At 41.9% G+C, this 25849-nt stretch overlaps 1 protein-coding gene across 2 annotated transcripts in view; it reads right to left on the minus strand.

The window, feature by feature from the left end:
* Positions 1 to 25849, minus strand: part of LOC122787746 — a 963913-nt gene that overhangs the window by 328672 nt on the left and 609392 nt on the right. For both annotated transcript variants that reach the window (XM_044054634.1, XM_044054635.1), the window contains one exon: positions 20021 to 20094. In XM_044054634.1, coding sequence (XP_043910569.1) covers positions 20021 to 20094 — 74 coding nt within the window. The remainder of the gene's footprint in view (positions 1 to 20020; positions 20095 to 25849) is intronic.

Raw genomic sequence — 25849 nt, forward strand, 5'->3', positions numbered from 1 at the left:
CAATCAGCGTCTGACTCCAACAGCAACAAACAAGATCTGAGGGGTTAGAGAACAGCGGAGCATTGTGGGAGGGGAGGGGAGGGGCTTGAGCTAAGCTGTTGTCTAAGTAATGCCGGCTCAGATCTGATGTCAGATCCTAGACCCATAAGTGATGAATGGTGACTAGGATAACATCAGATACAGGAGTTACAAGATGCCAGTTTTAGATACACCAAAAGTAAATTCCATACATCTGCCAGACATGCTACCCCATCAGAGAAGGGATGCAGCCATCGAAATCCAGTTGTTAGTAAATATAGTCATCCAAGAGGTCCTCACCAGACCAACTGAGATCCAGGGTCTATTCAAGTTTCTTTCTGGTGACAAAGAAGAGCAAGGACCTCGGGCCAATTTTGGATTTAAGCAAGTTAAATTGCTTTGTAAAAAAACAGACCAAGTTCCATATGGTCATGGTGCAGTCCATTCTGCCTCTCATCAACCTCAAGAACACCTGCCATCATACAAAAATAGCTAAGCATTCTAGGAGGTTTCTGCTTTTCCAGCTGGGAGCCAAGAATTATCAGTTCAGAGCACTGCTCCTTGATCCAACCAGCACCCACATGTATTCAAGATCATGGCAGTCATAGCAACCTGGCTCAGGTTGCAGGGGTTCAAGGTCTTCCCCTACCCAGATGAATGGCTTCTAACTACCTCTAAAAACATTGCTAGTCAGCGCCAGGTGCATCTTACTCCAGCTGTGTTATTCTTTGAGGATCACTATCAACTATCATAAGTCCAGTCTTCACTACATTCAGACACCAGATTTCATAGGCTGTCACTTAGACACAGTCTCTCAAAAGTACAGTTTTGTACCTACCATAAATGTAGATGTTCGAGTGTATACACTGCTGCAGTCATTACACATGGGTTATCCTGCCGTCAGGTGGTCCCTCAGTCGGCCAGAGTTCCAAAGTCTTGGTCCGGCGTCGGTTGCTGTCGCTTCTTCCCTGACGTCAGTGCGCCAGGGGTATATAAAGATGCAGCGGATGCCATTTTCTTCAGTTTTTCTTGCCCCAGATGTCAGGTGCCCCCAAAAAGGTAGGCCATGTAAATTGCTAATAGGTTCATAGGTTAGTACTAAGCTAACTGCCCTCGTGAGCCATTTTAAGCCTAGCCAATTATCCCTTGTGAGACTCAAACCCTGCACCTTGTGTTTGTAAGGCAAACACCTTAACCATTAGGCCACCCTCCCAATCAAAAACTTAGTTACCAGCAAATACTCACCATAGGTAGCTAAGGGTAGAAGGCCTAGGTAAGTACCAGCAAGGAAGAGGGGAAAGAGGGAGAGTAACCTAGACTGCGGCAGTGTATACACTCTAACATCTACATTTATGGTAAATACAAAACTGTACTATGTTCATCGTGTTACACTGCTGCAGTCATTACACGTGGGTAGAATCCCAAAGCTGAGGTAGGGTGGCTGGTTGTATAGGGCATCAGGGGTGGCTATAAGGCCCTGCAGCACTGCAGTGGCAAAGCCAGCTCTGGATTTAGAGTAAAGAGGCGGATGTTAATGCTTGGTGAAGGTATGTACAAAACTCCAAGTTGCTGCTTCCAAAATGTCCTTGGTAGGTACTCCTCTGAGGTAGGCAGTTGAAGTGGCTGTTGCCCTGGTGGAATGAAACCTAATGCTGTTAGGTACAGCTTTCCCATGGTGTGTATAGCAGAAACATATACAGTGCCCTGTCCATTCTGAAATGGCTTTTCCCTGTGCTCCTGCAGCATATGCTACAAACAATTGCTCAGTTTTCCTGAAAGCTTTCGTTTTGTCCAAGTAGAAGCGTAACTGCGCCTGTGAATGTCCAAGGAATGCAGAAGTCTCTCTCCTTTATTTTGTGGATTTGCATAAAAAGTTGGCAAATGAATAGTTTGGTTTAGAGCCACACTTGATACCACCTTTGGCATAAAAGTAGGGTTTGTTCTTAAAGGCAACTTGTTCTGGTGGAAAATGATGAAAGGTTCCACTGCCATTAGTGCCTGTAATTCTGAAACTCTTCGTGCTGAGGTTATTGCCACGAGCAGAGCAATTGTCCAAGAGACATATTTTAAGTCTGCTGAGTTAGCTGGTTCAAAAGGAGGTAAAGTTAATTTTTCCAAGACGAAGTTGAGGTCCCAAGTTGGAGTTGGTGCTCTACGGGGCGGTCTTATATTTTAGCCCCTCTGAGGTACTATTTTAGCAAAGGATTAGAAAAAAATTGGTGGGTCTGTGTTGTAATGAGCAGAGATGGCAGAGGCGTGGATCTTAATGGATGAAAAAAAAGAGGCCTTTGTCCAGCATCTCAGTTAAGTATTGTAGTATCTGAGGAATATTTGGGACAAGAGGGTCAAGGCTGTGAGCTTGGTTCCAGGCACAGAATCTCTTCCATTTATCCGAATAGGCTTTCCTGGTGCTAGGCCTTCTGGCCTCCAGAATGACATCCACAACAGCTTTGGAGAGAGGCATTGCTTGCTTGACTAAGGAATCTGCCATGCAGCCAGGTTTAAAGTCTTGAGCTGGCTGTGAAGTATCTGATTGTTTTGCTGAGTCAGAAGATGTGGGATTTGAGGCAAAATCCATGGTGGACCTTGTGCTAAGTTCTTTAAGATTGGGTACCAGTGCTGGTGTGGCCAGTCTGGGGCAATCAGGATCATCTTTGGCTTTTCTTGTCTGGCTTTTAGGAGTACCTTTGAAAGGAGAGGTAGTGGTGGGAAAGCATATACTTGCAGGTTTTTCCAGCTGAATGAGAGGGCATCCACTTTCCATGCTTGTGGGTGGTAAGTCCTTGTGCAGAATTTCTGTAGCTGGCAATTCATTGGGGATGCAAACAGATCTATGTCCGGGCTCCACCATTTTTGTGTTATCATTCTGAATATTTGTGGATGTAATTTCCACTCGTGCGGATCCATGATGTTTCTGCTTAAGTCATCTGCCAGTGTGTTTTTCTCTCCTGGCAGGAATTGTGCTTGCAGATGAACTTGATAGGTTAGAGCTGTGTTCCATAAGGTCATGGCTTGTCTGCAGAGGGGATATGAATGAGTGCCTCCTTGCTTATGTACCACATAACTGTGGTATTGTCTGTCTTTAGTAGTAGTTGTCCTGGATGCAGAAGGTCCTTGAAAGCTATAACGGCATTTTGTACAGCTAGCATCTCTTTTTGATTGATGTGAAGATGCTTTTGTTCTGCGGGCCACTTGCCCTGAATACATTTTCCTGCCATGTGTGCTCCCCAGGCGTAATCCGAAGCATCTTTTGTCAGTGTTTGCCTGGCTGTGGGTTGAGTGAAAGGCTGTCCCTTGTTGAGGTGACTGGCTTGAGCCCACCATCGAAACTCCTGTTGAAGGCAAGGAATAAGTGGTATTACTGTTTCCAAACTGTGACAGTGTTGAGACCATACACTCTTTAGGTACCATTGTAGTTTCCTCATATGCAGTCTGGCATATGGAATTAGTAGTATGCAAGATGCCATGTACCCCAAGGCCTGCAGAATTTTTCTTGCAGGGAGTTGTTGCCATCAATTGGAAATATTGAGTCAGTTGTCCTTGCTTGTCTGGCGTGAGATAAGCCATCTGGGCCATTGTATTTAAGCTGGCACCCAGGAATATTATCTCTTATGAGGGCATTAGTTTTAACTTCTTTTCGTTTACTGTGTACCCTAGGCAAATTAGCAATCTTTTTACATATGCCAGATGCTTTGGAAGAATGTCTTTGCTCTCTGCTTGAATAAGGCAGTCGTCCAAGTATGGGTAAATTTGAATTCCTTTTTGTCTGCAAAATGCAATTACTGGTGCCAGGCATTTTGTAAAGACCCTGGGTGCAGTAGATAAGCCAAAGGGCAGTGCAGAGAATTGGTAATGCATTGAACCAGCTAAGAATCTGAGGTATCTTCTGCAATTTTGTCTGATAGGGACATGCAGGTATGCCTCCTTGAGGTCCAAAGTTAGGAGCCAAGCTTTCTTGCCCAGCATGAGAAGAAGCTGCTCTAGTGTCAAAATTTTGAATTTTGGAACATCCAGGTAAGTAATTAGAAAAGAAAGATCCAGAATGGGCTTCCAGGCTTTGTCCTTTCTGGGAACCAGAAAGAGTCTTGAGCAAAATCCTTGTCCTTGCTCCTGTGTTGGTACCTTTTGAATAGCTCTCATGTCCATGAGTGCTGTAATTTGTCTGAGCCTCTGCCCATTGATTTGGTGGCAGATTTGGCATTCCTTTTAACCTTGGCAGAGTGTGAAAGTGGAACCTGTAACCTTGAGATACAATATTGAGAACCCATTTGTCTTTGGTGATCATATGTCAATTGTGACAGAAAAGTGCCAGTTTTCCCCCCCAAGGGGGCTGCCAAGACAGAAGTGCTTGGCAGCTGTAGTGGGAAGTCATTGGGTCTGTTTTTTATAAGGTTGAGGCCTGTCTTCCCCTTCTTTCTGGGTTGAAGCACCCCATTGTCGAGGCCTGTAAGAACCTTGTGGTTGACCTCTGCCTCTTGGACGTCTGTATCTGCCCCTTTGAGGTCTGTCTGAAACTGGAAAGGACCAATTCTTTGTTGGCCAATTTCTGCTAAATCGAGGAGGCTGAACCTGTAAGAAATCATTCACCGTTTGCATAGATTTTGCCTTATCCTCCATTTTCTTTAATACCTCTTCTGCCTTAACTCCAAATAAAACATCCTGCTGCAAAGGTGCATCCAATAATTTTGCTTTAACATGATCTGGTAAAGTCTGCTCTTTTAACCAAGCATGTCTTCTAATGCCAGTCCCTGTAACTGCTGCTCTACAGGAGGCCTCTAATGAATCAAAACCACATTGCAAAGTATGTTTTCCCACTTGTTCAGCTGCATGCAATAAATCCTGCATTTCCTTATAGTTAGGAAGATCTGAATTTCAAACCTTTTTTTGTTTCAACTGAGACATCAAATATTGCTGATATTTAAGCATGTGAAACTGGGAATTTAAGGCCCTCATTGCTGAAGTTGCAGATGTATATACTTTCTTCCCCCATCTGTCTAATGCTCTGGAATCTCTGTCAGAGGGAACTGGATTTTTTGCTGTAGAGGCCTTTACCCCTTTGGGACCCTGGGAAATAGTTTCAGGGTCAGCAACAGGGCTTTTATAAAGAAATTTGTGAGAGTCAGGGACTCCGTAGTATCTGTCTGGTTTAACTGGAGCAGGAGGTAAAGAATCAGGATTTAAACTGGATTCAGAATACACATCATCCACAATATCGAACACTGGCGGAATAGCAAGGGGTCTGTGTTGAGGTAATAAAAGGAAATCTCTGAGCCTTTTCTTGGATTCTGAATAATCCTGGCCCACCCAGTGGAAATGCTCCCTCAAGGTATGTAAGGTTTCTCCAAAGGAGTAGTCCTCTGGTGGAGATGCTGAAGGAATTGATTCCTCAGCATCAGAATCCTCATAAGGGGGTAAAGAGTATCCTTGGTCTGAGGATGAATCTGAGGAGATGGACACCTGGACGGATGAGTCATAGTCTGCATCCTGTCTAGGCCTTTTATCAGGAGGAGGGTGGGACCCCCCTGATCAGAGTAATTAAGTCTTCGGCCATTTTGAGCATCTGTTTCTTAGGCATGGAGGCCTGTCCTGGTGAATGTTGAAGTTGTTTCATTGTTTTTAAAGGGGTTTTAGACTTAGCAGAAGATTTAATGGTTAACTGAGTAGGTCTGAAAACACCCTCTGAAGCTGCGGGTTGTTCAGCTACTCCGGATCCCTCTGAAGGATTCGTCTCGGTAGGCCGTAAATCTGGTGTATCCGAAGGCCCAGCCATCTCCACGTGGGTGTCGGTGGTGGCCTATGGTTCCAAAGAAGCGGTCGTCAGGGGCTGCGAAGGCGCCTCGCTGAAAACCGGAGAACCGACGACTGGCCTAGTAGAGGCTTCGTCGTCAGTTTTGGGCCTCGGATGCCTGTCCTTGTCTTTGCACTTTTTGTGTATCCTGGTCATCGGTTGTTCCGACGGCATGGTGTAATTGAATTTTCTGCCAAAATAATGTTGGGCAAAATCAAACCGACGTTTAATAGTGCGCTTGTTAAACCTAGCACAAAACCGACAACCTGTGACGTCGTGGTCTGGGCCTAGGAATGGGATACAATAAGAATGGAAATCCTTGTGAGGTATTTGCTTCCCACAAGAAATACAGTTAACTTTTACTGACATTGGTCTGAGGCAAGAAAAAGTTTCCCCAACGGGGTACTTAGCTTTGTAGAAGACTTCAGTTCTGGATTCAGAATGAAAATCTCAGGAGTCAGCCGACCGGCACTTGCGAACTGCTTTTGCTTCGGGCACCGCGCGGCAAGAAAGACTGAAGAAAATGGCGTCGGCTGCATCTTATATACCCCTGGCGCACTGACATCAGGGAAGAAGCGACAGCAACTGACGCCGGACCAAGACTTTGGAACACTGGCTGATTGAGGGACCGCCTGACGGCAGGATAACCCATGTGTAATGACTGCAGCAGTGTAACACGATGAACATCTGCTTAACTTCTACTTCCCAGTCTATCTACCCTTCTTTGTCAAGCCAGTTCTTTGCTGTCTTATAGAAATCCTCTAGCTATCACTACATGTCCTTCCATATCACTATTGCAGTATTCATAACATGTAGGATCTCCTGCCAAAGACAGCCCAAAATACCAAAGCCTTTACATCATTTTAACGTCATACATCAGGCAAATTCTCCTTGTGCAGGCATAGGTCATAAAGGTGACATACGTACACTCCATATTGTGAGCCTCTTTGCCGCCAGTCCAAAAGCCGCAGTTGAACATTGGTCTGAATGCCCTTCACTGAGCTAGCTTCTAAGAAGCCATTTACAGATAAATGGCCCACTGGGGCTCCTTTTTCTTCCTTTGTTTGTATTCTTATGTTTCAATGTCATCCAGGAAGGGAAAATTTCAGTGTGGGAGCCAGATTCCCCATAAAGATGGTTATGAGAAGTGTTTATTCTGCCTAGGTGCTTTCAGTGACCATACCCAATGTACCATTTGTCAGACTTTTTTTTTACCAACATGCTTTGCAGCTGTCCGTCCTCTCTAATATGTTCATAGGTAAATACTAGACTAGCTGCTCTTGAAGACCATTTTAAGCCTTGTCAATTTCACATTTTGTGCTTGAAATAACCTATCCCATCTGGTTATAGACTGACCTTACACATCCCATGGTCGATAATTATATATTACCCCTAATAAGAATAACCGGGATCATACCATAGAAAATTTGAGAGGAACCATGCATGAATTTTCGTAGACTGTTACTAGACTAATGATCTGGGGCCTTTCTAAGCCTAGCCAAGTTTTCCGGAAAGAATAAAGACGCCCTGTATCCAAACAGGACATTGCAGGCCAGGCATTTATAAGCTACCTCTCTCTCCATAAGGGATACAGCCGCCTGGCCCAGGGTAAATTTCCTATTCCCCATCCATTGGTCTAGGGTGCACTTAAACTGGTAACAGACAAACTCAGCTTCACATGGATGGGAAGCCTGTTCCATAGGAGAGGCAGGATCTGGGACACATCTGTCTCTCCAGCATGTTCTGTGCAAGTCACTGACAAAATGTAGGTCCTTAGACCTTGTATTTCTGGTACTCTGACTTACAAATATACAGGAAATTCATAAGTGTGGGATTTGCAGGTGCCTTATAAGCCAGGCATAGATCACCCCTCAGCAATCCATAGGATACTTGAATAGAGGGAGAGGGCTTTAAGGTGCTCTGCATAAGGCAGGTTTATCAAGCCTTGTATTTTTTTTTGTAAGGAACCTCAGAGGTTACTCTAGTTGCTCCACATTTCTGGTCAGGTATATACCAAAGGTAGCACTGTACTCTGGCTGGTCTGATAAGGGCAGAGTACAGTGGGATAATGACCTTTTTGGACTTAGATATTATGCCCTTACTTAAAAGTTGCACAACATAAAAGTATTTCCTCATCACTGTGGCCACATGGTGGTTGAAGGTAAAGCTACTCTCTAGACTGCAAATTCTCCTTGCGCAGGCATAGGTCATAAAGGTGACATACGTACACTCCATACTGTGAGCCTCTTTGCCGCCAGTCCAAAAGCCGCAGCCATGGTTGACTACCCAAAGTATACAATTATGAATTTCTTAGCACTGAGTTTAAGATCAAGGCTTTAGCCCCAATTGTTAGTCAGAGACAGGCCTTCTTGAAGAATGCTAGTATCTATAAAAGAGTTGACATCCCCCCTCCCCCAGCTTGCAATCATCTGAAAACAGTCACCCATAAACTTCCAGCATTTGCTTCCACTTCAAAGAAACAGATGCCGAAAAAGAGTGGGCCCAGTACCAAGACCTGGAGGATTCCACTAGTGAATGACCTCTTGGTGGAGGTGGCCTCACCCATTCTGACCTCCTGGGTCCTATCAGTGAGACAGTTACCTATCTAGTGGGTGATAAAAGGGTTTCTACCTAATTTATTTAGCTTGTCTATAATGTCTAAGTGGGGTTCTGTATCAAAAGCCTTGGCCAAGTCAAGGTAAGTTGTCTGCAAATTCTTGCCTTTATCCAATGCTTTGGTGACCCTCTCCAAAAAAGTCCTCCAGATTAAATAGTTATGATCTTCCTTGAACAAGCTGAACTGTGATGGGTCCAGCATTTGCAAGATGCCTACATCCTCATGTCCATGATGATTTTTTCCATGAACTTGCATATGTTGATCAGACTTATGATCCTGTAGTTACCCTCCTTTGTGCAGTGGAATGATTGCAGCCATCTTCCATTCCTTGTGCACAAAACCTGACTGTAGGCTCTAGCTGAAAAGTGTTTCAAGCAGAGCAGTGAAGTCATGTTTCATACTATTTAATAAGCATCCTGGGATGTTAGCATGGGCCTTTTATACAGTGTTTATGGCCTTGGAAAGTGCAGTAAAAACTTGTTCCCTAGTAATGGTTGGGGAAATTGTGGTATGCGGTGTTACCCCTGGATCAACTGGGGGTGAGCTGAACCTGTCAGCCAAAACGTTGGCAATGGCCTCCAGGTCAGTGTGGGTGAAGCCATTTAAAATACGTTCTGTGCATTGTTGCGTATTTCTCCTGAGGTTGCGAACAAAGCTGTAGAAAGCACTGTGGTTGTCCTTTGCCTGAGTAGCTATTCTTTCTTCAAATTTAGACTTTTAAGTATTAACTAAACCTGTTAGCTGCCAGTTTAGATTGGTCACTGGGTTTTCAGTACGTTTGGCATTGCTCCTCCTATGCTTGGCCAAGATGATTTTTCTTTTGTTGCATAACTAACTGATGTTGTGATTCCACCAGAGTGGCTTGTCTTTTGAGTTTGTCTTACTCAATACAAGTGGGTACAGCTTGCATTATACAGCTATCAATATGGCTGTACAGGGATTCTGTAAGCAGCTCAGCACAAGTCATGGTGCTTACTGGGATTAGGGGGTGTTTGGCATTTATCCAACGTGTTACTTTGAGAGGTTAGATTTGTAATAGTTCCTAAAGGTTTTTGGTTTCACTGCACTCCAGGATTCAATTTTTATTTCAAGTGCTTCTGCCTTATGGTCATATCTGACAAGCGAGGACATTAACATCACTCACCCATGTTTGTAAGCACAAGGTTAAGGATGTTTATACCCCTGGAAGAAGCAAGGGACCCAGAGTGCAGAGCAGTTTGGAGACCACCAGGAGTGGGTTGTCCTAGAGCAGACTGATGCATGTCCACAAGCACAGACAATGAGGGAGGGTTACCGGTTGGCACAGACCATCCTGCCTCTGATAGGAAAGCATCCTCTCTACAGCAAATGATGAGGCTGTAGATGGCACTCAGGAACCCACATACCTAGGATCCAAAGATCCTAAAGATATGCCAGACTCTAGAGCTGCTCCCACCTGCTCCAAAGCACTGATCGGAGTTGAACTATTAAGGGCAGAGGCACTGACAAGGAGGGACGTCTCTGAAACCCAATGTGTCAAGCCTGATCCAGAAGCCCCCATCTCAAAATGTTGACCCAGGGCTCTGCTCAGCTCCAACATTGCCAGAGTCAAGGAAACCAAGGCAGAGGGAAGGAGCCAGTATTGGCCAAGCCACTGGATCTGACCCTAGGAGTGGTGATGAAACAAGCTCCGACAACCTTGGAGCTGTAGGGCCCAAGAGTGGAATCAGGCTTGTTGGAGCTGAAGCCTGAGGTTAAGGACCTGTAGCCAAGGGGATTAGTCGTAACAGTATATGGACTTATAGAAAGGACTGCATCAGCTGCTCCAAGTCAGTGTGCGTCAAACTCTCAACCGATCAAAATTAGTGTAGCCACCCCTGAAAGCTTGGAGACTCGCCTGCTGGATAACTGCTCCAACGTCTGGGCCCGAATCACATAGGATTGGATCCAGGGTGGAGAAGGAGACTACTTCAGAGAAAACTCTTGTAGAGTAGAAGGGGAGAATAGCAAAAATGTCCTGCCCAAAGGAGCGACTTTCAACAGGAAAGGACACTCTAGACAGTGAGCATCAAGGAAGGAGAATTCCTCAGTCAGGGCTGTGAGAGATCAGGTCTGAGTTGTCAGAATAAATGATGGTGGCAAGTCCACCAGAGGAGCCGAAGATCCTAGGAACTTTGAATCTGGCTGACAGGATGAAAAGGCAAGTCAACAGTTTCTGGTCCCATGATGAAGGTTTGGAGTCCTTACATCTGTCCTTTTGACCCAGATCTCCTTTAAATCACCCTACAAGTTGAAGTGAAACAGGAGGAAGAAACGCTGTCCAGCAACAGACACTTGAGGACCAACCTGCCAAACTATCACAAACAGCATACTGTGTCAAGGTGAGAAGCCCCAAGACAATAAACACAATAGTCCTGTATGTCTTGGGAAGACAGCTTTTGGCCGCACACCACACACTTCTGGGAGCCTTTATCCATACCACAATAAATATACACTATAAAAACTACAAACCCAAATGCTCTTACCAAGTATAAAACACAGTATTTACAAAACCTAGCACAAACAATGCATAAAAAGCCCATGAATGAAACACACTACCTATACCTAGCCTACAAAAACTAAATGATCTAGCCATCAACTAACATTAAAGCAAACTAAAAACACTACCAACTACTAAGAAAAACAAGGGTAAAGAAAAAGGGGAAAAAAGATTTAACTAACAGGCACTACAAAAGGATACGCTCCAATGGAGCTCAAGACCAAGCTACTGTTCTGGAAGGCAGTTAAGATCTGTGGTAATCCTAGTAGGGCAAGGTATTATGGGTAGAGGAGGTGGACCTCGGTGGCTGAAGTCTTTTGGATATGGGCAGTCTCTTATGAAAGTCTGATCAGATTACCCCACACGTTGAACTCAGATGGAAAAGACATTAGATATATTTTTTTATGTGTGGTTGTTACTGTCTTGACAACCATCATTAAAAATCCTACTATCTCCTTACTTCTCAAATCACCCCCCCCCCCGTTTCATCATCTCTTTCCACTTTGACTTCTAACCTTCCATTCTTGTTATGTATATGAGCCTTAACTGCATAGCGCTAAAAGATCCCTTCACTTTGTTTAATGCAGAGACATCTTAACCTAACTTAACACCTCCTTCCACTCACAAATAAATTCCTTCAAATCTTTGCTATGATGCACAACTTCTCCTCTAGTTGATAAAAATGCAACTGGACTGTAAACAAAACTACAGAGCCTAGAACCATTTTCATTGCTTGTATCTTACCATCTACAATGTGGAGTTTACAGCTTCTCAGTTTTTGAATTATATTTTAAATCTCTTCCCTACATACCTTTAGCTGCCCTAATATAATCTGTTTTAATCCGTACACCTAAGTACTTCATCTTATCAAGTCACTTAAATATGGGTATTACTGAATCAATTTACATGTGGGTACATACTTTACTGCTACAGACATTGCTTTAAATTCATACTTGAAACAGTCTCAAATTTTTGTACAACACAGAATTATCCTTCTCTGGATTTATCAAGTACAAATTGGTATATGCGACTAAAGCTAACCTTTCTTGATTACCATACCAGTTATATCCTTGAATTTGGTAGTCCTTTATTTTCTTTATTAATAGCTCTAAATATAAAGCAAATAATGTGTGAATGCTTGGTTCCTCTGCTCAAATGCTAATTGTTGGGAAGAACCCTCCCACCTTAATTCTTGATTCCAAGCCTTTGTAAATCTTTCTAATTAATCACATTTCATCAGGGAACGCAAATGCTGATATTGCCCTGACAAAATCTCAACTGACTATCAAATGCTTCTTCTGTCTCAAGACCCACCACCAACAGTAGTGTGCTTTCTTACACTCTACTTCCCTTTTAATCATAATTGTTCTATTAATGTTGCCCCCCTCCACAAAATCCCAGTGAGCCATATATATCACTTTTGGCACTTTATAATCATGGTTTAACACTGAAATGGGTCTTAATGAAGCTGGGTCTCAATGGTCATTACCCTCCTTCTGCAATACAGCTACCAACATTTTCTTCCAAAGAGCTGGTAGTATGCTTCCCACTTTTTTTTTAATACTATTAAACAAAATCTTCCGGATATTAAATCATTGTCTTCTCTCCAAACTTTGACAGGGAAGTCTACAGGAACAGATGTCATTCCTGTGGATTGGCTATACATAATAGTTTATATCTCCTCTATTCCTATTGTAGCTATTAATCATGGAGCCTCATATTCTAATATTGGCATACTTAAAGCTTCCATAAATACCTTCATCTATGCCTTTTCCTGGTTTCCACACTCCTTTACATGGAGTTGCATACAATTTCTGAAATAGCTGTAATATCTATAGGATCTCTAGCTATTTTTTGTTGTTAAAGCCTTGACCTTCACCCCCAGATTTGCAACAACCCTGACTTTCTGCTGCTGAAGAAGTTGTCTCAGTTTTTGTACTCTACTTGCAAAAAGACAGTCGCTTAACAGTAACCTTTCTAAATGCATGCATATTATCAAAATACCGCCATATTTTCCCTTTAGCACTCTGCAGTTGCTTCTCTCTGTTCTGTGATTCACCTTACTCTGTAAAGCTTGCATCTTTGTCAGCCCCTCTAAATAATTTATTACTGTTTCCCATCTCTCTCTATTCTTACCATGTTTTTAAATTCCCATTTATATTTTCACACACTATTCCTTTTGAAGAAATGTACTCTCTTTCCAAATAACTCTCTAATCATTTCCACCAGCCATTCCTTACATTAATCTCTAACAGGTGAGTGGGAAAGCGCCACTATCTCATTTTTACTTTATCATGCAGCTTTCTTAGTTTTTATAATTGCAAGATCTGAAATAGTTATTGGACGTGTGTCAAAGCTTTCAATTAAATATATATGCTCCTGGAAGATGCAACTTCTACCCAGTCTAGCAGAGCTCTTGCACCTTGAGGAATATGCTAATTTTTCAGTGGTCCTAATAATGAATTCACATCTTCCATACCAAACATTCTCAAGTATTAATTTCAGAAATATACCTTATTTTGTTATTTTTCCCTTATATCCTCACTTCTGCAAAACCAGGATCCAATCCCTACCTACAAAAAATCTTCCCTGTTGAAAGTGGATTTCTCCCAAAATTCTCAAGTTCCATAATAGCAGTTTTAGGCGGGATATAAAAATACACACCAGTTTAATCCCCATGCTTAAATTCAGCCCCAGCCAATAACTCCTTACTGCCACAAGTCTACAGTTACATTTTTCCTCTATGCCTTCCCTGAAAACTTCTAGCAAATTCATATGATCATTTCTATCAATGTCTGCTGCGACATTGCTATTTGCACTCTATACCTTTTAATATAATTAAATACTTATTTTTTTCTATACCTGTTAAGATAATTTACACTCTGTGAAACTATGGTCAGAGTAGCCATTAGGACAGAAAGCGGTTACTCTCACCTGTTATACAGGACAGTGTTTTTGAATGTATATCTCAAACTTTTAGCTTGCACGCAGACAATGTCTGGCAGGCTGATCTCTTATGTAGTTGCTTCTTCCCATCTTAGTTTAAACCTATATCACATTTTAAGACTTTCGGCGTCAATGAAACTACACACACAAAAACTTAGATATTCAGAATCTCCAATTCACCTTAATACAGAATAATCACAAAATTGTGTACATTAAAAAATGCTTAACCCACCAGATAAAAGGAATTGACCCCAACTGGATAATGCCCGTGGGTGCACCCGTCAGTGTAAAATTAAGCTTACCCATGCAAAAGTGCACATTAGAGCCTGCTTTCCCACTTAAATAGCAAATGGCGCATCTCTTTCCCCAATGTGAAAAACAACTTGTATGCTTTCAGGAAGCATTCACTTATAGACCCCCAAAAATGTGAAATGGCCATCTTTAAATAAACTGTGAACAGTTATGGGAAATGCTGCTAGGGAGGCAACAACCTATATCACTTACTTTTCAGAGTTTAAAACATTTACTTATTTTTTTTACTAACTACTTACCAATATACTTTTACATATTAATTACAAGGTACCACTCAGCAAAAAGTGTTCAGATTTCTCTTCTCCAAGTAAAAGCACTAATTGACTTTGCAGATGCATGATATCTTTGTAAACTTCACTCAGAACACACTGCACAGCCCTCTCATGATTAACTGCCTACATGTCTCCACTGAAAGCCTTTGCTAATAGAAAATCAATAGATAATGATTTCACAAATGCAAGAACAGATTAGCATTTTTCATGTCTTTCGTCATTTTATCCTATTTTTCAAGTCTGCTTGTAAACACCCTTGTCTATAGCATAAACAAATAAAATTACTCTAGATAGGAACAGATATAAAAACAGGCAAAATTATTTTAGTCGTACATATGCTATAATTAATACATCTACATCCCCAACCCCAGCAGCCCAGCAGCACAATTTAATTTGCTTCTGGCTAGCCTTTCATAGTTGTTATAACAAAGCCTAGATACCTTACAACTAATAAAATACTTCCCTGCTTTACAATATTCAACATACACAGCAGTCACTAATAAGATACCCTCACCTCACATTTAAAATATCACTAACTTGACACTATACAAGACAGTTTTACAATATAACCTGAAATTTACATGATGCATTTTTATAAAAATATTACTAAGCACAAAGGCGGATTTTACTTACAGTTACTTCTTCAGTTCATTCATTGTCCTTTTAAATGTTAATGGCAAAATAGGGGTATACCGTGTACAGTCTACCCACCAGTTTAACACAGTCAACACAATTCTAGTCTTTCTTCAACCACTTTTTACAAGCCATGTTTCACATACCTGTTCCTATACTGAATAGTAACTGATGCTTCACAGTCACCCACTTACTAATTTCAAAATGTTGCTGGTTTTAGTCTTGATCCTATCCATCTCCCAACACCAGCATCTGGTTCAAATCTAAGATACTCCTCAATCTTACAGTCTGCTCCTGTATGTTTTTCTGTCATTCAGGCATTTTCTTCTGAAGAGTGAAAAAGGCTTTACTGGAAAATTCACTGTATGGGCTTTGTTACTGTCAGAAGAATGAGAAGCAGAGTCTCCTTTTGCTTGGTGGAGCACTCTTTGTTGGTTAAAAACTTTCCCTCTTACTTAGCCAGTTCATTCAAAATGTTTATGATCGTCCAGGATCAACTACTCTTGAGAGACCTATATACAGCAGCTTGAATCTCACTCCTTCCTTGTGACACTCTGATTGTTGAACTAAACATGGTTTTCTTCTGCCTGGTGCACAGTGAACAGTCGTCATTTACCACAAACACCCTGCTGTCTCCAATTTTAAAACTTTTAACTTCTTCCACAATTTTGTCAGAAGCAACACTCTGCTATTATGATTCCATCTTTAATATAAGTCCTGGCTGCTTTCTCATGGCAAGATTTGCAGTGTACACATGACGTTCCCACTCAAGTTCATAAACCAATCAATCCATCCATCCTCAACCCCTTTTCCCATTTTGCATACGAGGTCGGGGTGAAAAATCAGCGTTTATATCAAGTTATCGAAAGATGAAAATAGCAAACGCTATTTCATCAAACCTAAATGATCTAAACCACATAATATCGCACATTCAGAACAGCAAATTTTTTCCCCAAGGAAACAATTCGCTATTACGAAACACATACACACAACACAACACAAGCACACCTAAAAAACATCAATACACACATATACACTTATAATCCTACAACTAACCCTACACTAAACTATACATACACTACTATCTATCCACCTACCTTAACCCAAACCCTAAGGTCCGTCACTATCGCACACTCACCTAACCCACACCCTACCCTAACTCACTTAACCTGCCCTCAAACCTAATTCAGCTAACCAGCGCCCTAACCCTAACTCATCTAACCCACGCTCTAACCCTAACTCCCCTAACCTGTGCCCTAATCCTAACAACCACACAATCACACACTTACTGAACCCGACCCGTAAATCTCCACCACAGCGCTGAAAATAGCGAAGCCACAGAACCGGCCAACCAAATTCTTTCCCTAAGAAAGAATGTGGTGTTCTGCAGCTTCGCTATTTTTAGCGTTCGATTAAAACGGGTCGATATTAGAATATTCGAAGTTTTAAAACTTCAATGTTCTGATATAGACCCAAAAAAATCAATCTAGCTGCTTATTTGTATGTTCATAAAATTACTGCAGTCTGTTCCTTCCAATTTATCTGGTACAGCAGAAATTCTCAGGTTTTTCTCCATGCTCTTTTTTTTTTTTTTTTTTTTTTTTTTTTGTGAAACTGCTCTTTTTGAGAAGCCTCATGTCCAGCCAACCTATTTATCATTCAACCTCTGATTTCTGCAGCTTTATCAATTCATCTGAATAGGTAGCTATTTGAGGTTATTTATTTTTTGTTTTACCATGGTAGAACACTGATTAAATATGCCCGTTTGCAGGCTTAGCATGGGTTGATATACTCCTTCAGTGTTTCATTTGTTTTAAAACATTTGATTTAGTTTTCCTCCAAATTATTGGAAGCCATCTTCTGCATCAAAACTGAACTGCAAAATTCTCAGACAGAGCTTTTTCTTCTCATTTTCTAGATAATTTCCTTCTATTTTTTCCGAACTTATTTGCTGTCTTCTAGGCAGTGCAATTAATAACCAGTAAACAAGTGTTCCCCAAACAAATAACTGGTTTGTTTTCACAGTTGCAATTTTCACATGAACAGCTCTAATCAACCACTTGTTCAGTGTGCAGTCATCTTCTGGAGACAGTATGCATATTCTTGATAAGGAAGATGACGTGGCTCAAAGACAAATGAATCTATACATCCTATTAACTAGGGTTTGAAGAAACCTAATATTTTGAGATGCATGGAAAGCAATGAACAGTAGAAATATTCCAGCTTTGACATCAGAAGATTTCAATTTAAGATTTATGCTAATGACCCTGCTAGATTCAGCATTAATCAGTTTACGATGACTGAACACACTGTGTACATGATGACTTTCAACACTATACTGAAATGTATGGGTAGTGTCGAACCAGACCATCAGGTAATCACACTACTACATCATAATTATAAGGTTATTAAAAGCATCATACTGCAATGTTCACCATTGCATCACCCTGTATTTTGTTTGACAAAAATTATGGCAAAGACTCTGGTTGGAGCCTGTTAAAATTTTGAAGACTGCAGTTATGAACCTCAGAAAAGTTAGAATGAAAGTGTGGAACTGAGGAACTAAAGTCTGAGGCTGAGACATTGACAATTTTTCACTTTACAGTAAAAAGCCTATACCAACACTAGTTGGAAAAGCATTAGAAAAACATGTCAGAGTTTCCCATACCTAACCAGCTGCTCCCAAGCGTCTCTCCTTGTATACTGGGTCAACCAACCTCCCCAGACTGTCCAGCCCATTTTTAGGACAGTGATGAGGCAAATAAACACTGGGGCAGTGTCATACTTCTGCCAATAAGTATTTTTGTATATCTATCTAAACTCCCACCTATATGCATGCACCAGTTTACATCTCAGTGAAGGACATGCAGTGGGGATGTTGGCTGGAATATCGTCCTATCTCAGTTGCTACTAAATCAATAACATGCCCCATCCCCAAAGAAGACAATGTCCCATGCTCACCCCCAGCCTACACCAGGGATTAATAAGTCCACCCAAATGCACATTTCCCCAGGATGAACACATCCATTCTCCCCTGCCTGTTCCACCAAGTACCAAAGTCATTAAATAAACTCTGGTCACCTGGGTCATAGTCAGAGCTTCATCCCTCTGTGAGGCACTACTGAAATAAAACTATAAACTATTGCACAAATTTCTGGCAAAGAACGAAAGGTATGCAGAGTGAAATGAAAGTGGAAGAAATGCAAAATAATGATCTTATTGTGATGTTCCATTAATGGTCAGATCCACTAAGAGAAAAAGTACCAGTTTTCAAACATGACATAAGAGCTTTTATTTCATACTAGGCAACTTGCTCAAAGGGTTCTCCAACTCCATAAAACTGACAGTGATTCAATTACCAAGGCTAAAAGGATGCATACTCCCAGATTATGTCTAGATGTTTACCTTTCCTCCAACTTAAAAGAAAAAAATTCATACAAGCAAACAGAATTACAAGCAAGATGCCTAAACAGGAGGTCTTACTGTATGGACTACAGTAGACTACATCTCATATGTGTGGCGGGAGGAATGGAACAAAACAGACAGCCCTCTGAAAAGTTTAACTGCTATGAATACCCTTACCTACTATTTCCTAATAAGTGCCCTTGTACAGTTGGTTTAACACTTGCGCAGAATCCCAAGCACTGTCTCAAAACACTATCTCAAAGGGGCAGAAGAAGATGGAAAGATGGAATTTGAGGTCAAAGAGCCCTGAAGGACAGAGATACACCCAAAATCCTCTAGTCTTGACAGAGAAATTCAAACTACTCAAATTAAGAATAATGACTGACAACAATGACTATGTAAACCAAGGCAGATGTGCAACAAGGACACATTCTCTTGAAATACCTAAAAGAAGTGGAACCCACAGAAAGTCGAACGTTCTATCACCATGCTGGCTAAGAACCAGTTAAACTTTCAATTGACAAAAACAGTGAAACTGATAACGCATTTAGAAGGTATTTGCATAGAAATTGCAAAACTTTCTCCATGCTTCTGACGCATGTGAGAATCAGTGCTTGGAGAGGGTTTTGCAGTTTTGATATTCAGGTAATGCTATTCTATATGTGGATGCCCCTTTCACTATTATGTCTGCCCAAGAAGTAATAATAAAATATATGACTGAAAATAACCAACAAAGAAGTAGACCTCTGTGGAAGAGGTGGACTTTAATGAAGGTGGTCTGATCTTAGACCCAGGTGTTTCAGGGTCTCTCAACTTCTACCTTTCAAGACAGTCCCTACAGCCAGAACACCCCCCACCCCCCCATAAATGACAGGCATTTAGTGATATTGAAGGTTTGAAGATTCTTTGGTCAATGACAGCAAGTTGGGGGTTAAACTATGAGAAGTGATGACAGTTGCTGAAATAATTCCGTTCCAAGCAAAAATGTTAACTGTCATGGTTCCAATTCCTGATCTGGTTAGTGGCACATACACTAGGAAGATGTATGCTTTGAGAGTTTTTCATGATGCACTAGTCCGCGGTGGTGGTGCTGCGATAGTGTTGTCGCTTCACAGTAAGACGCTGTCCGGTTTGATTCTCAGCTAGAGCGTCTTCTGCATGGAGACATGTGTGAATGGGCGTACCTTCATTGAAGGTTGTGTGTCAGGGCTGGCAACTCGGCATGTAAAAATCAACTGCCAATCATTAGCGGACCGGAGTTCCGCTGTGGCGACCCTTAACTGGGAAAAGCCAAAAGACACAACTGTAGAGAGAGAGTTAAAACATGCAAACAGCAAGGGATGCATAAAATCCCAGAAAAAGATTATCAGAGGAGATCTCAAGACTTACAGTGTAACACTGCAAAGAAAATACCCAACTTTTGGACCTACTACAGAGGACCTCATAATATAAGATCACATTTTACTTATGTGGAATGTTACTTCATACTACTACAAATAACTGCTACTTACCTGCGCAAGCAGAGAACAGCCTCTTGTCATTTCAACCAGAGCAGTATCAGCTTCCGATAAAAAATGATCTTCACCTTTAAAATATTCAAAGTGCAAAAATTAAATCCTAGTTTAAACATAAATTAAAAAATATACACCATAAAAACAAGTTTTGCACACCTCACAACAGACTGACTTCATCAGCCTTGAACCGTTATAGCCAAAGTCCAAAAGGGCTACCCAGCATATTATTCACCAAAGTAATAGCTGTATCTTGGTGAAGGAATTTTTTTTTTTATACACCAAAGAAGGAAAGTAACTTACCGTAACAGTAGATGTTTGAATGAGCACTGCTGCCTTACTTATATGGGTTAAATCCTGCCAAGGATACAACTGCTGCTTCCAAAGCTTCAGGGCACCTTTTACATATCCAAAGTGTCTGGCAGCTTGAGCTGAACTGACTAAAACAAGTTTGGCTATGAAGCCCAAAAGACAAAGGGATTCCAAGTCCTGAAAGGACAATGGTAGGAAGACCAAAAAATAAATGTCCACACCCTGTCATTAAAAGCATACCAAAAAAACAAGAGGGGCGCAGCAGCTACTGCAACAGCGATTGTTCAAACATCTACTACTGCTGTAAGTTTACACAACTGTACTATGTTTATCATACTGATTACTGCTGCAGTAGCCTTAGCTGTATGGGTAGAGTACCCTAGTTAACTACATTTTGGGAGGCAGAAGTGTTCTATAGCCGCTTTAAAAATGGTACTAGCAACGCCAGATCTAGATCTAGAGAAAGAATCGTGCTTTAAGTCCTTTGTAAAAATATATACATAGGACTAAGTATCAGCTTCTAGAATCAACCCTTTCCAAAGCCACAGATGAAGCCAGGGTCCTGGCACAATGAGCCTTGACACTGCCTGGAATAGTTTTAATAAAGTGAATATACCAAAAGGCAATAGCCTTGGGCAACCATTTGAAAACCATTCTGTTTTGACAAAGGTTGCCCCTTCCTACCTTCACAAGCAATGAACAACTGATCTGAAAGATTTAGTTCAGTGAATATAGCACCAGATTTGTCTATAGACATTTAAGGGATGGAGTAGCCTTTCTCCCTCATTTTTAGGTTCAGGGAAGAAAATGGGGAGTTGGATAGTTTGGTTTAAAGTAAACTTGGATACCAAATTAGGCATAAAATAAGGATAGTTCTTAAAGAAACCTGTTCCCTGTGAAAAAAATGAGATAAGGATCACTCACCATAAGAGCTTGCAACTCAGATACCCTTCTTGCAGAGGTCAGATCAATCATTAAAACTGCTTTTCATGTTAACAGTATAAAGTGAACCCATTTAGCTCATTACTATGGAGTAAGTGTCAACTACAACACAAAATCAGACCCCAAGGAGGGGCCACCAATTTTCATTGAGGTCTCTTACACAAAACACCTTTCAAAAACATTCTGACATGAAACTGTACTGAAAGACTATCCATGGGTAAAAATTATGAAATGGTAGATAAATTAACCTCCACAGAGAAATAAAAAAGGCCATAGGACAGTAACTCACACAAATATTTTAATACCAGAAAACAACTAGCCCTGAGTGGGTGCTGGTTATGCTGTTGGCACCAACTAGTAAACCTTTTCCATCTGCTAATATGCAATTTTCTAGTAGCAGGCTTTCTTGCCTCCATTAGTACCTGCTGCATGAACTCAGTAAAGAGGTGCCTAAAAGGAATTAAGACCATCCAGGCAGTCAAATGAAGTTGACTGACGCCGGGATTTATCAAACATCCATGTTCTTGTATGGGAAGATCCAGTCTGTGAGGAAGCTTGTGGCAATTCCCCACCTGGCCATTTTCAAAAGAAGGGGGAACCATGGCTGCCTAGGCCAGAAGGGAGTCATCACAATGATGTTGGGAGATTTCTTCTGAATCCTCAGAAGTACCCTGAATATTAGTGAAAAGGGTAGAAAAGCATTCCTGTCCAAGGAAAAAGTACAGTTTTGTACCTACCATAAATGTAGATGTTCGAAGATCCACATTGCTGCAGTCATAACCTGTGGGTAGTCCGCTGTCCTCGGTCGGCCCGAATACCAAAGTATTAGGCTGGCGTCGGTCATGGGCGCTCAGATCTGACGTCAGTGCGTCCCGGTATTAAAGCGCATGACCGACATCATATCCTCAGTCTTTTCTTGCCCCAGATGTCAGAAGGCCCAAAAAGAAAGGCCACAGCCTAAAATAGAAAAAACCTCCAAAACCCATGTACAAACAATGTCTGCAACCCAAACCAAACTACCACTCCAAACTACAGAGGGGAAGGAGGGAGGGTAAATTGGACTGCAGCAATGTGGATCTTCGAACATCTACATTTATGGTAGGTACAAAACTGTACTATGTTCTTCATCTCACATTGCTGCAGTCATAACCTGTGGGTAGAATCCCAAAGCAAAAGAAAAGTGAGGTAGGCAAAATCATAAAGCATTGGGAGCTGCTAATAAGCCCTGCAAGACTGCAGTGGCAAAACCAGCCCTAGATTTGGAATAAAGAGGGAGATGGTAATGTTTAGAAAAAGTGTGCACTGAACTCCAAGTAGCTGCTTCCAAAATATCTTTGGTAGCTACCCCCCTCAAAAAAGCAATAGAAGTGGCAGTAGCCCTAGTGGAATGAGGTCTGATTCCAGCCGGAATCTCCTTACCATGATGAGAATAACAAAAAGCAATGCAATGACCAATCCACTTAGAAATAGTTTGTTTAGAAACAGGTTTCCCCTGAGAGCTCAAAGCAAAAGAAACAAACAACTGTTGAGACTGTCTGAAACTTTTAGTCCTGCTCAAATAATAACGCAACTGCCTGTGAATATCCAAAGTGTGCAAAATTTTCTCCCCTTTATTTTGGGGATCAGCATAAAAGGTAGGCAAATGAATAGATTGGTTCAAGGCCACATTTGAAACCACTTTAGGCATAAAAGTAGGGTTAGTACGCAGAGATACCCTATCCCTATGAAAAATCAGGAAGGGTTCAACTGCCATGAGAGCCTGTAATTCAGATACCCTTCTAGCAGACGTAATGGCCAACAAAAAAGCAGTCTTCCAAGACAAAAACTTTAACTCAGACGTAGCTGCAGGTTCAAAAGGAGGTAAAGTAAGTTTTTCCAACACAAAATTGAGATCCCAGGAAGGAGTAGGAGCTCTACGTGGGGGTCTTATGTTCTTTGCCCCTCTAAGGAATTGTTTAAACAAAGGATGAGAGAATAATGGTGGGTCACAGTCACAGTGAGCAGAAATGGCTGCAGCATGAACTTTTACAGAGGAGAAAGACAAACCTTTGTCTAATAATTCTGTAAGATATTGAAGAGAAACACTCAAATTAGGCCTGGAAACATCAAAGCTCTTAGCTGTGCTCCAAATAAAAAATCTCCTCCATTTATCAGCATAAACTTTCCTTGTACTAGGCCTTCTGGCCTCCAAAATAACATTCAAAACTTGTTGAGGAAGCTGACCCTCCAGGTTCTAGAACAGAATATGCCAGGCTGTTAGATGCAGGGACTGAATCCTGACATTGAGGAAATGATTGCCCGCCTGAGACAAAAGGTGTGGAATTGAAGGCAAAGGCCAAGGAGGCTCCCGTACTAAACTCCTCAGCAGAGGGTACCAGTGCTGTCGAGGCCAATCTGGAGCTATTAGAATCATGGAGAGCTTGTCTTGTCTGACCTTCAAGAGCACCTTGGGAAGGAGAGGCAGAGGAGGAAAGGCATAGACGTGAAGATTGCTCCAACTGAATGATAGAGCATCCACTTTCCAAGCTGTGGGATGAAACATCTTCGTGCAAAACTTTGGCAACTGGAAATTTAGTGGAGAAGCGAACAGCTCTATGTCTGGAGTCCCCCATATCACTGTCAACTGTCGAAATACATGAGGATCCAACTTCCACTCGTGGGGATCCACCATCTGTCTGCTCAAAACATCTGCTAAGGAGTTCTGTGCTCCTGGCAGAAACCTTGCCTGAAGAGTGAGGTGCATACTGAGAGCAGTCTCCCACAGAATCATAGCTTGTCTGCAAAGAGGGTACGAATGAGTTCCCCCTTGCTTGTTGATGTACCACATGACAGTTGTGTTGTCTGTTTGAATCAACACTTGTCCCGGGTGAAGTAAATCCTTGAAAGCCATCAATGCAAATTGGACTGCTAACATCTCCTTCAAGTTGATATGTAAATGTTGAAGTCTGGCAGGCCACGTGTCTTGAACCCACTTTCCATTGAGGTGTGCTCCCCAAGCCTTGTCCGAGGCATCTGTTGTTAAGATCTGACTTGCCTCTGGTCGGGTCACAGAGAGTCCCTTGTTTAGGTAACATTCCTGAGCCCACCACAAAAATTCCTTTTGAATGACAGTGTCCAGATTGTGGCAGTGTTGTGTCCATACATTTTTGAGATACCATTGTAGCTTCCTCATATGCAGTTTGGCATTGGGAAGCACCAGAATACAAGATGCCATGAACCCCAAGGCTTGAAGGACTGTCCTTGCAGTCAGCCTGGACCGTAGAGACAATTGCTGGAAGTAAAGTGTAAGGTTCCTTTGCTTGTCCGGGATCAAAAAAGCCATCTGGGAAGCTGTATTCAGTCTCACACCCAGAAAGCACATTTCCTGAGAGGGTACTAGACTGGACTTTGTTTCGTTCACAGAATACCCTAGGCACCTTAACACTGTCATAACATACTGTAGATGGTGAAGAAGCTTGTTTTCGTCCTGAGCAAGAATCAGGCAATCGTCCAAATAAGGATAAATTTGTATTCCTCTTAACCTTAAGAAGGCTATCACCGGAGCCAAAACCTTTGTGAATACCCTGGGCGCAGTAGATAAGCCAAAGGGCAATGCAGAGAACTGATAATGTAAAGTCCCAGCCCGAAAACGCAGGAATCTCCTGCAACTGGGTCTGATAGGAACATGAAGATAAGCCTCTTTGAGATCCAGAGTTACCATCCAGTGATCTTTGCCCAACAGAGGCAGAAGTTGTTGCAACGTCAACATTTTGAATTTTGGAATGTCCAGGTATGTGTTGAGGATAGATAAATCCAAAATTGGTCTCCAAGTGTTTCCCTTCTTTGGTACAAGAAACAGGCGAGAATAAAATCCTAGGCCCACTTCTGACATAGGGACCTGCTGTATAGCCCCCATTTGAAGAAGTAAAGAAATCTGTTTGTGAGCCTCTACTCTTTGCTGAGGAGGAACGTCTGGCATGCCTTTGAAAGGAGGCAATGTGTGGAAATAAAACTTGTAGCCTCGGTTTATAATGTCCAATACCCATTTGTCCTGGGTGACTAAAAGCCAGTTTTGCTTGAAAAGTGCTAACTTTCCTCCCAAAGGAGCTGCCAGACAGGAGGGATCTGGCAGCTGAAGTTGCAGGTCATTGGGCCTGTTTACGAAAGGACTGGCCCCTGCACAATCTACGTTCTAGGCCTGAAAGAACCCTGAGCTCTGCCCCTACCACGTCTAGATCTGCCCCTAGACTGTAAATCAGAAGAAGGGTAAGCCCATCCCTTAGTAGGCCAATTTCTGCTAAACTTAGGGGGCTGCACCTGCAAAAAATCTTTAACAGTCTGCATAGACTTAGCCTTGTCTTCCATTTTCTTTAAGACAGACTCCACAGGAGGACCAAACAAAACTTCAGACTGTAAAGGAGCATCCAAAATTCTAGCTTTAACATGCTCTGACAAATTCTGATCCTTAAGCCAGGCGTGCCTGCGAATAACTGATCCAGTGGCAGCCACCCTGGAAGAAGCCTGTAAAGCATCGAAACCACACTGCAAAGAATGCTTACCCACCTGATCAGAGGCATAAACCAACTCTTGTAATTC

This window comes from Protopterus annectens, chromosome 13.part0 (assembly GCF_019279795.1).
Source record: "Protopterus annectens isolate FY-2018-M chromosome 13.part0, PAN1.0, whole genome shotgun sequence".
NCBI lineage: Eukaryota > Metazoa > Chordata > Ceratodontiformes > Protopteridae > Protopterus > Protopterus annectens.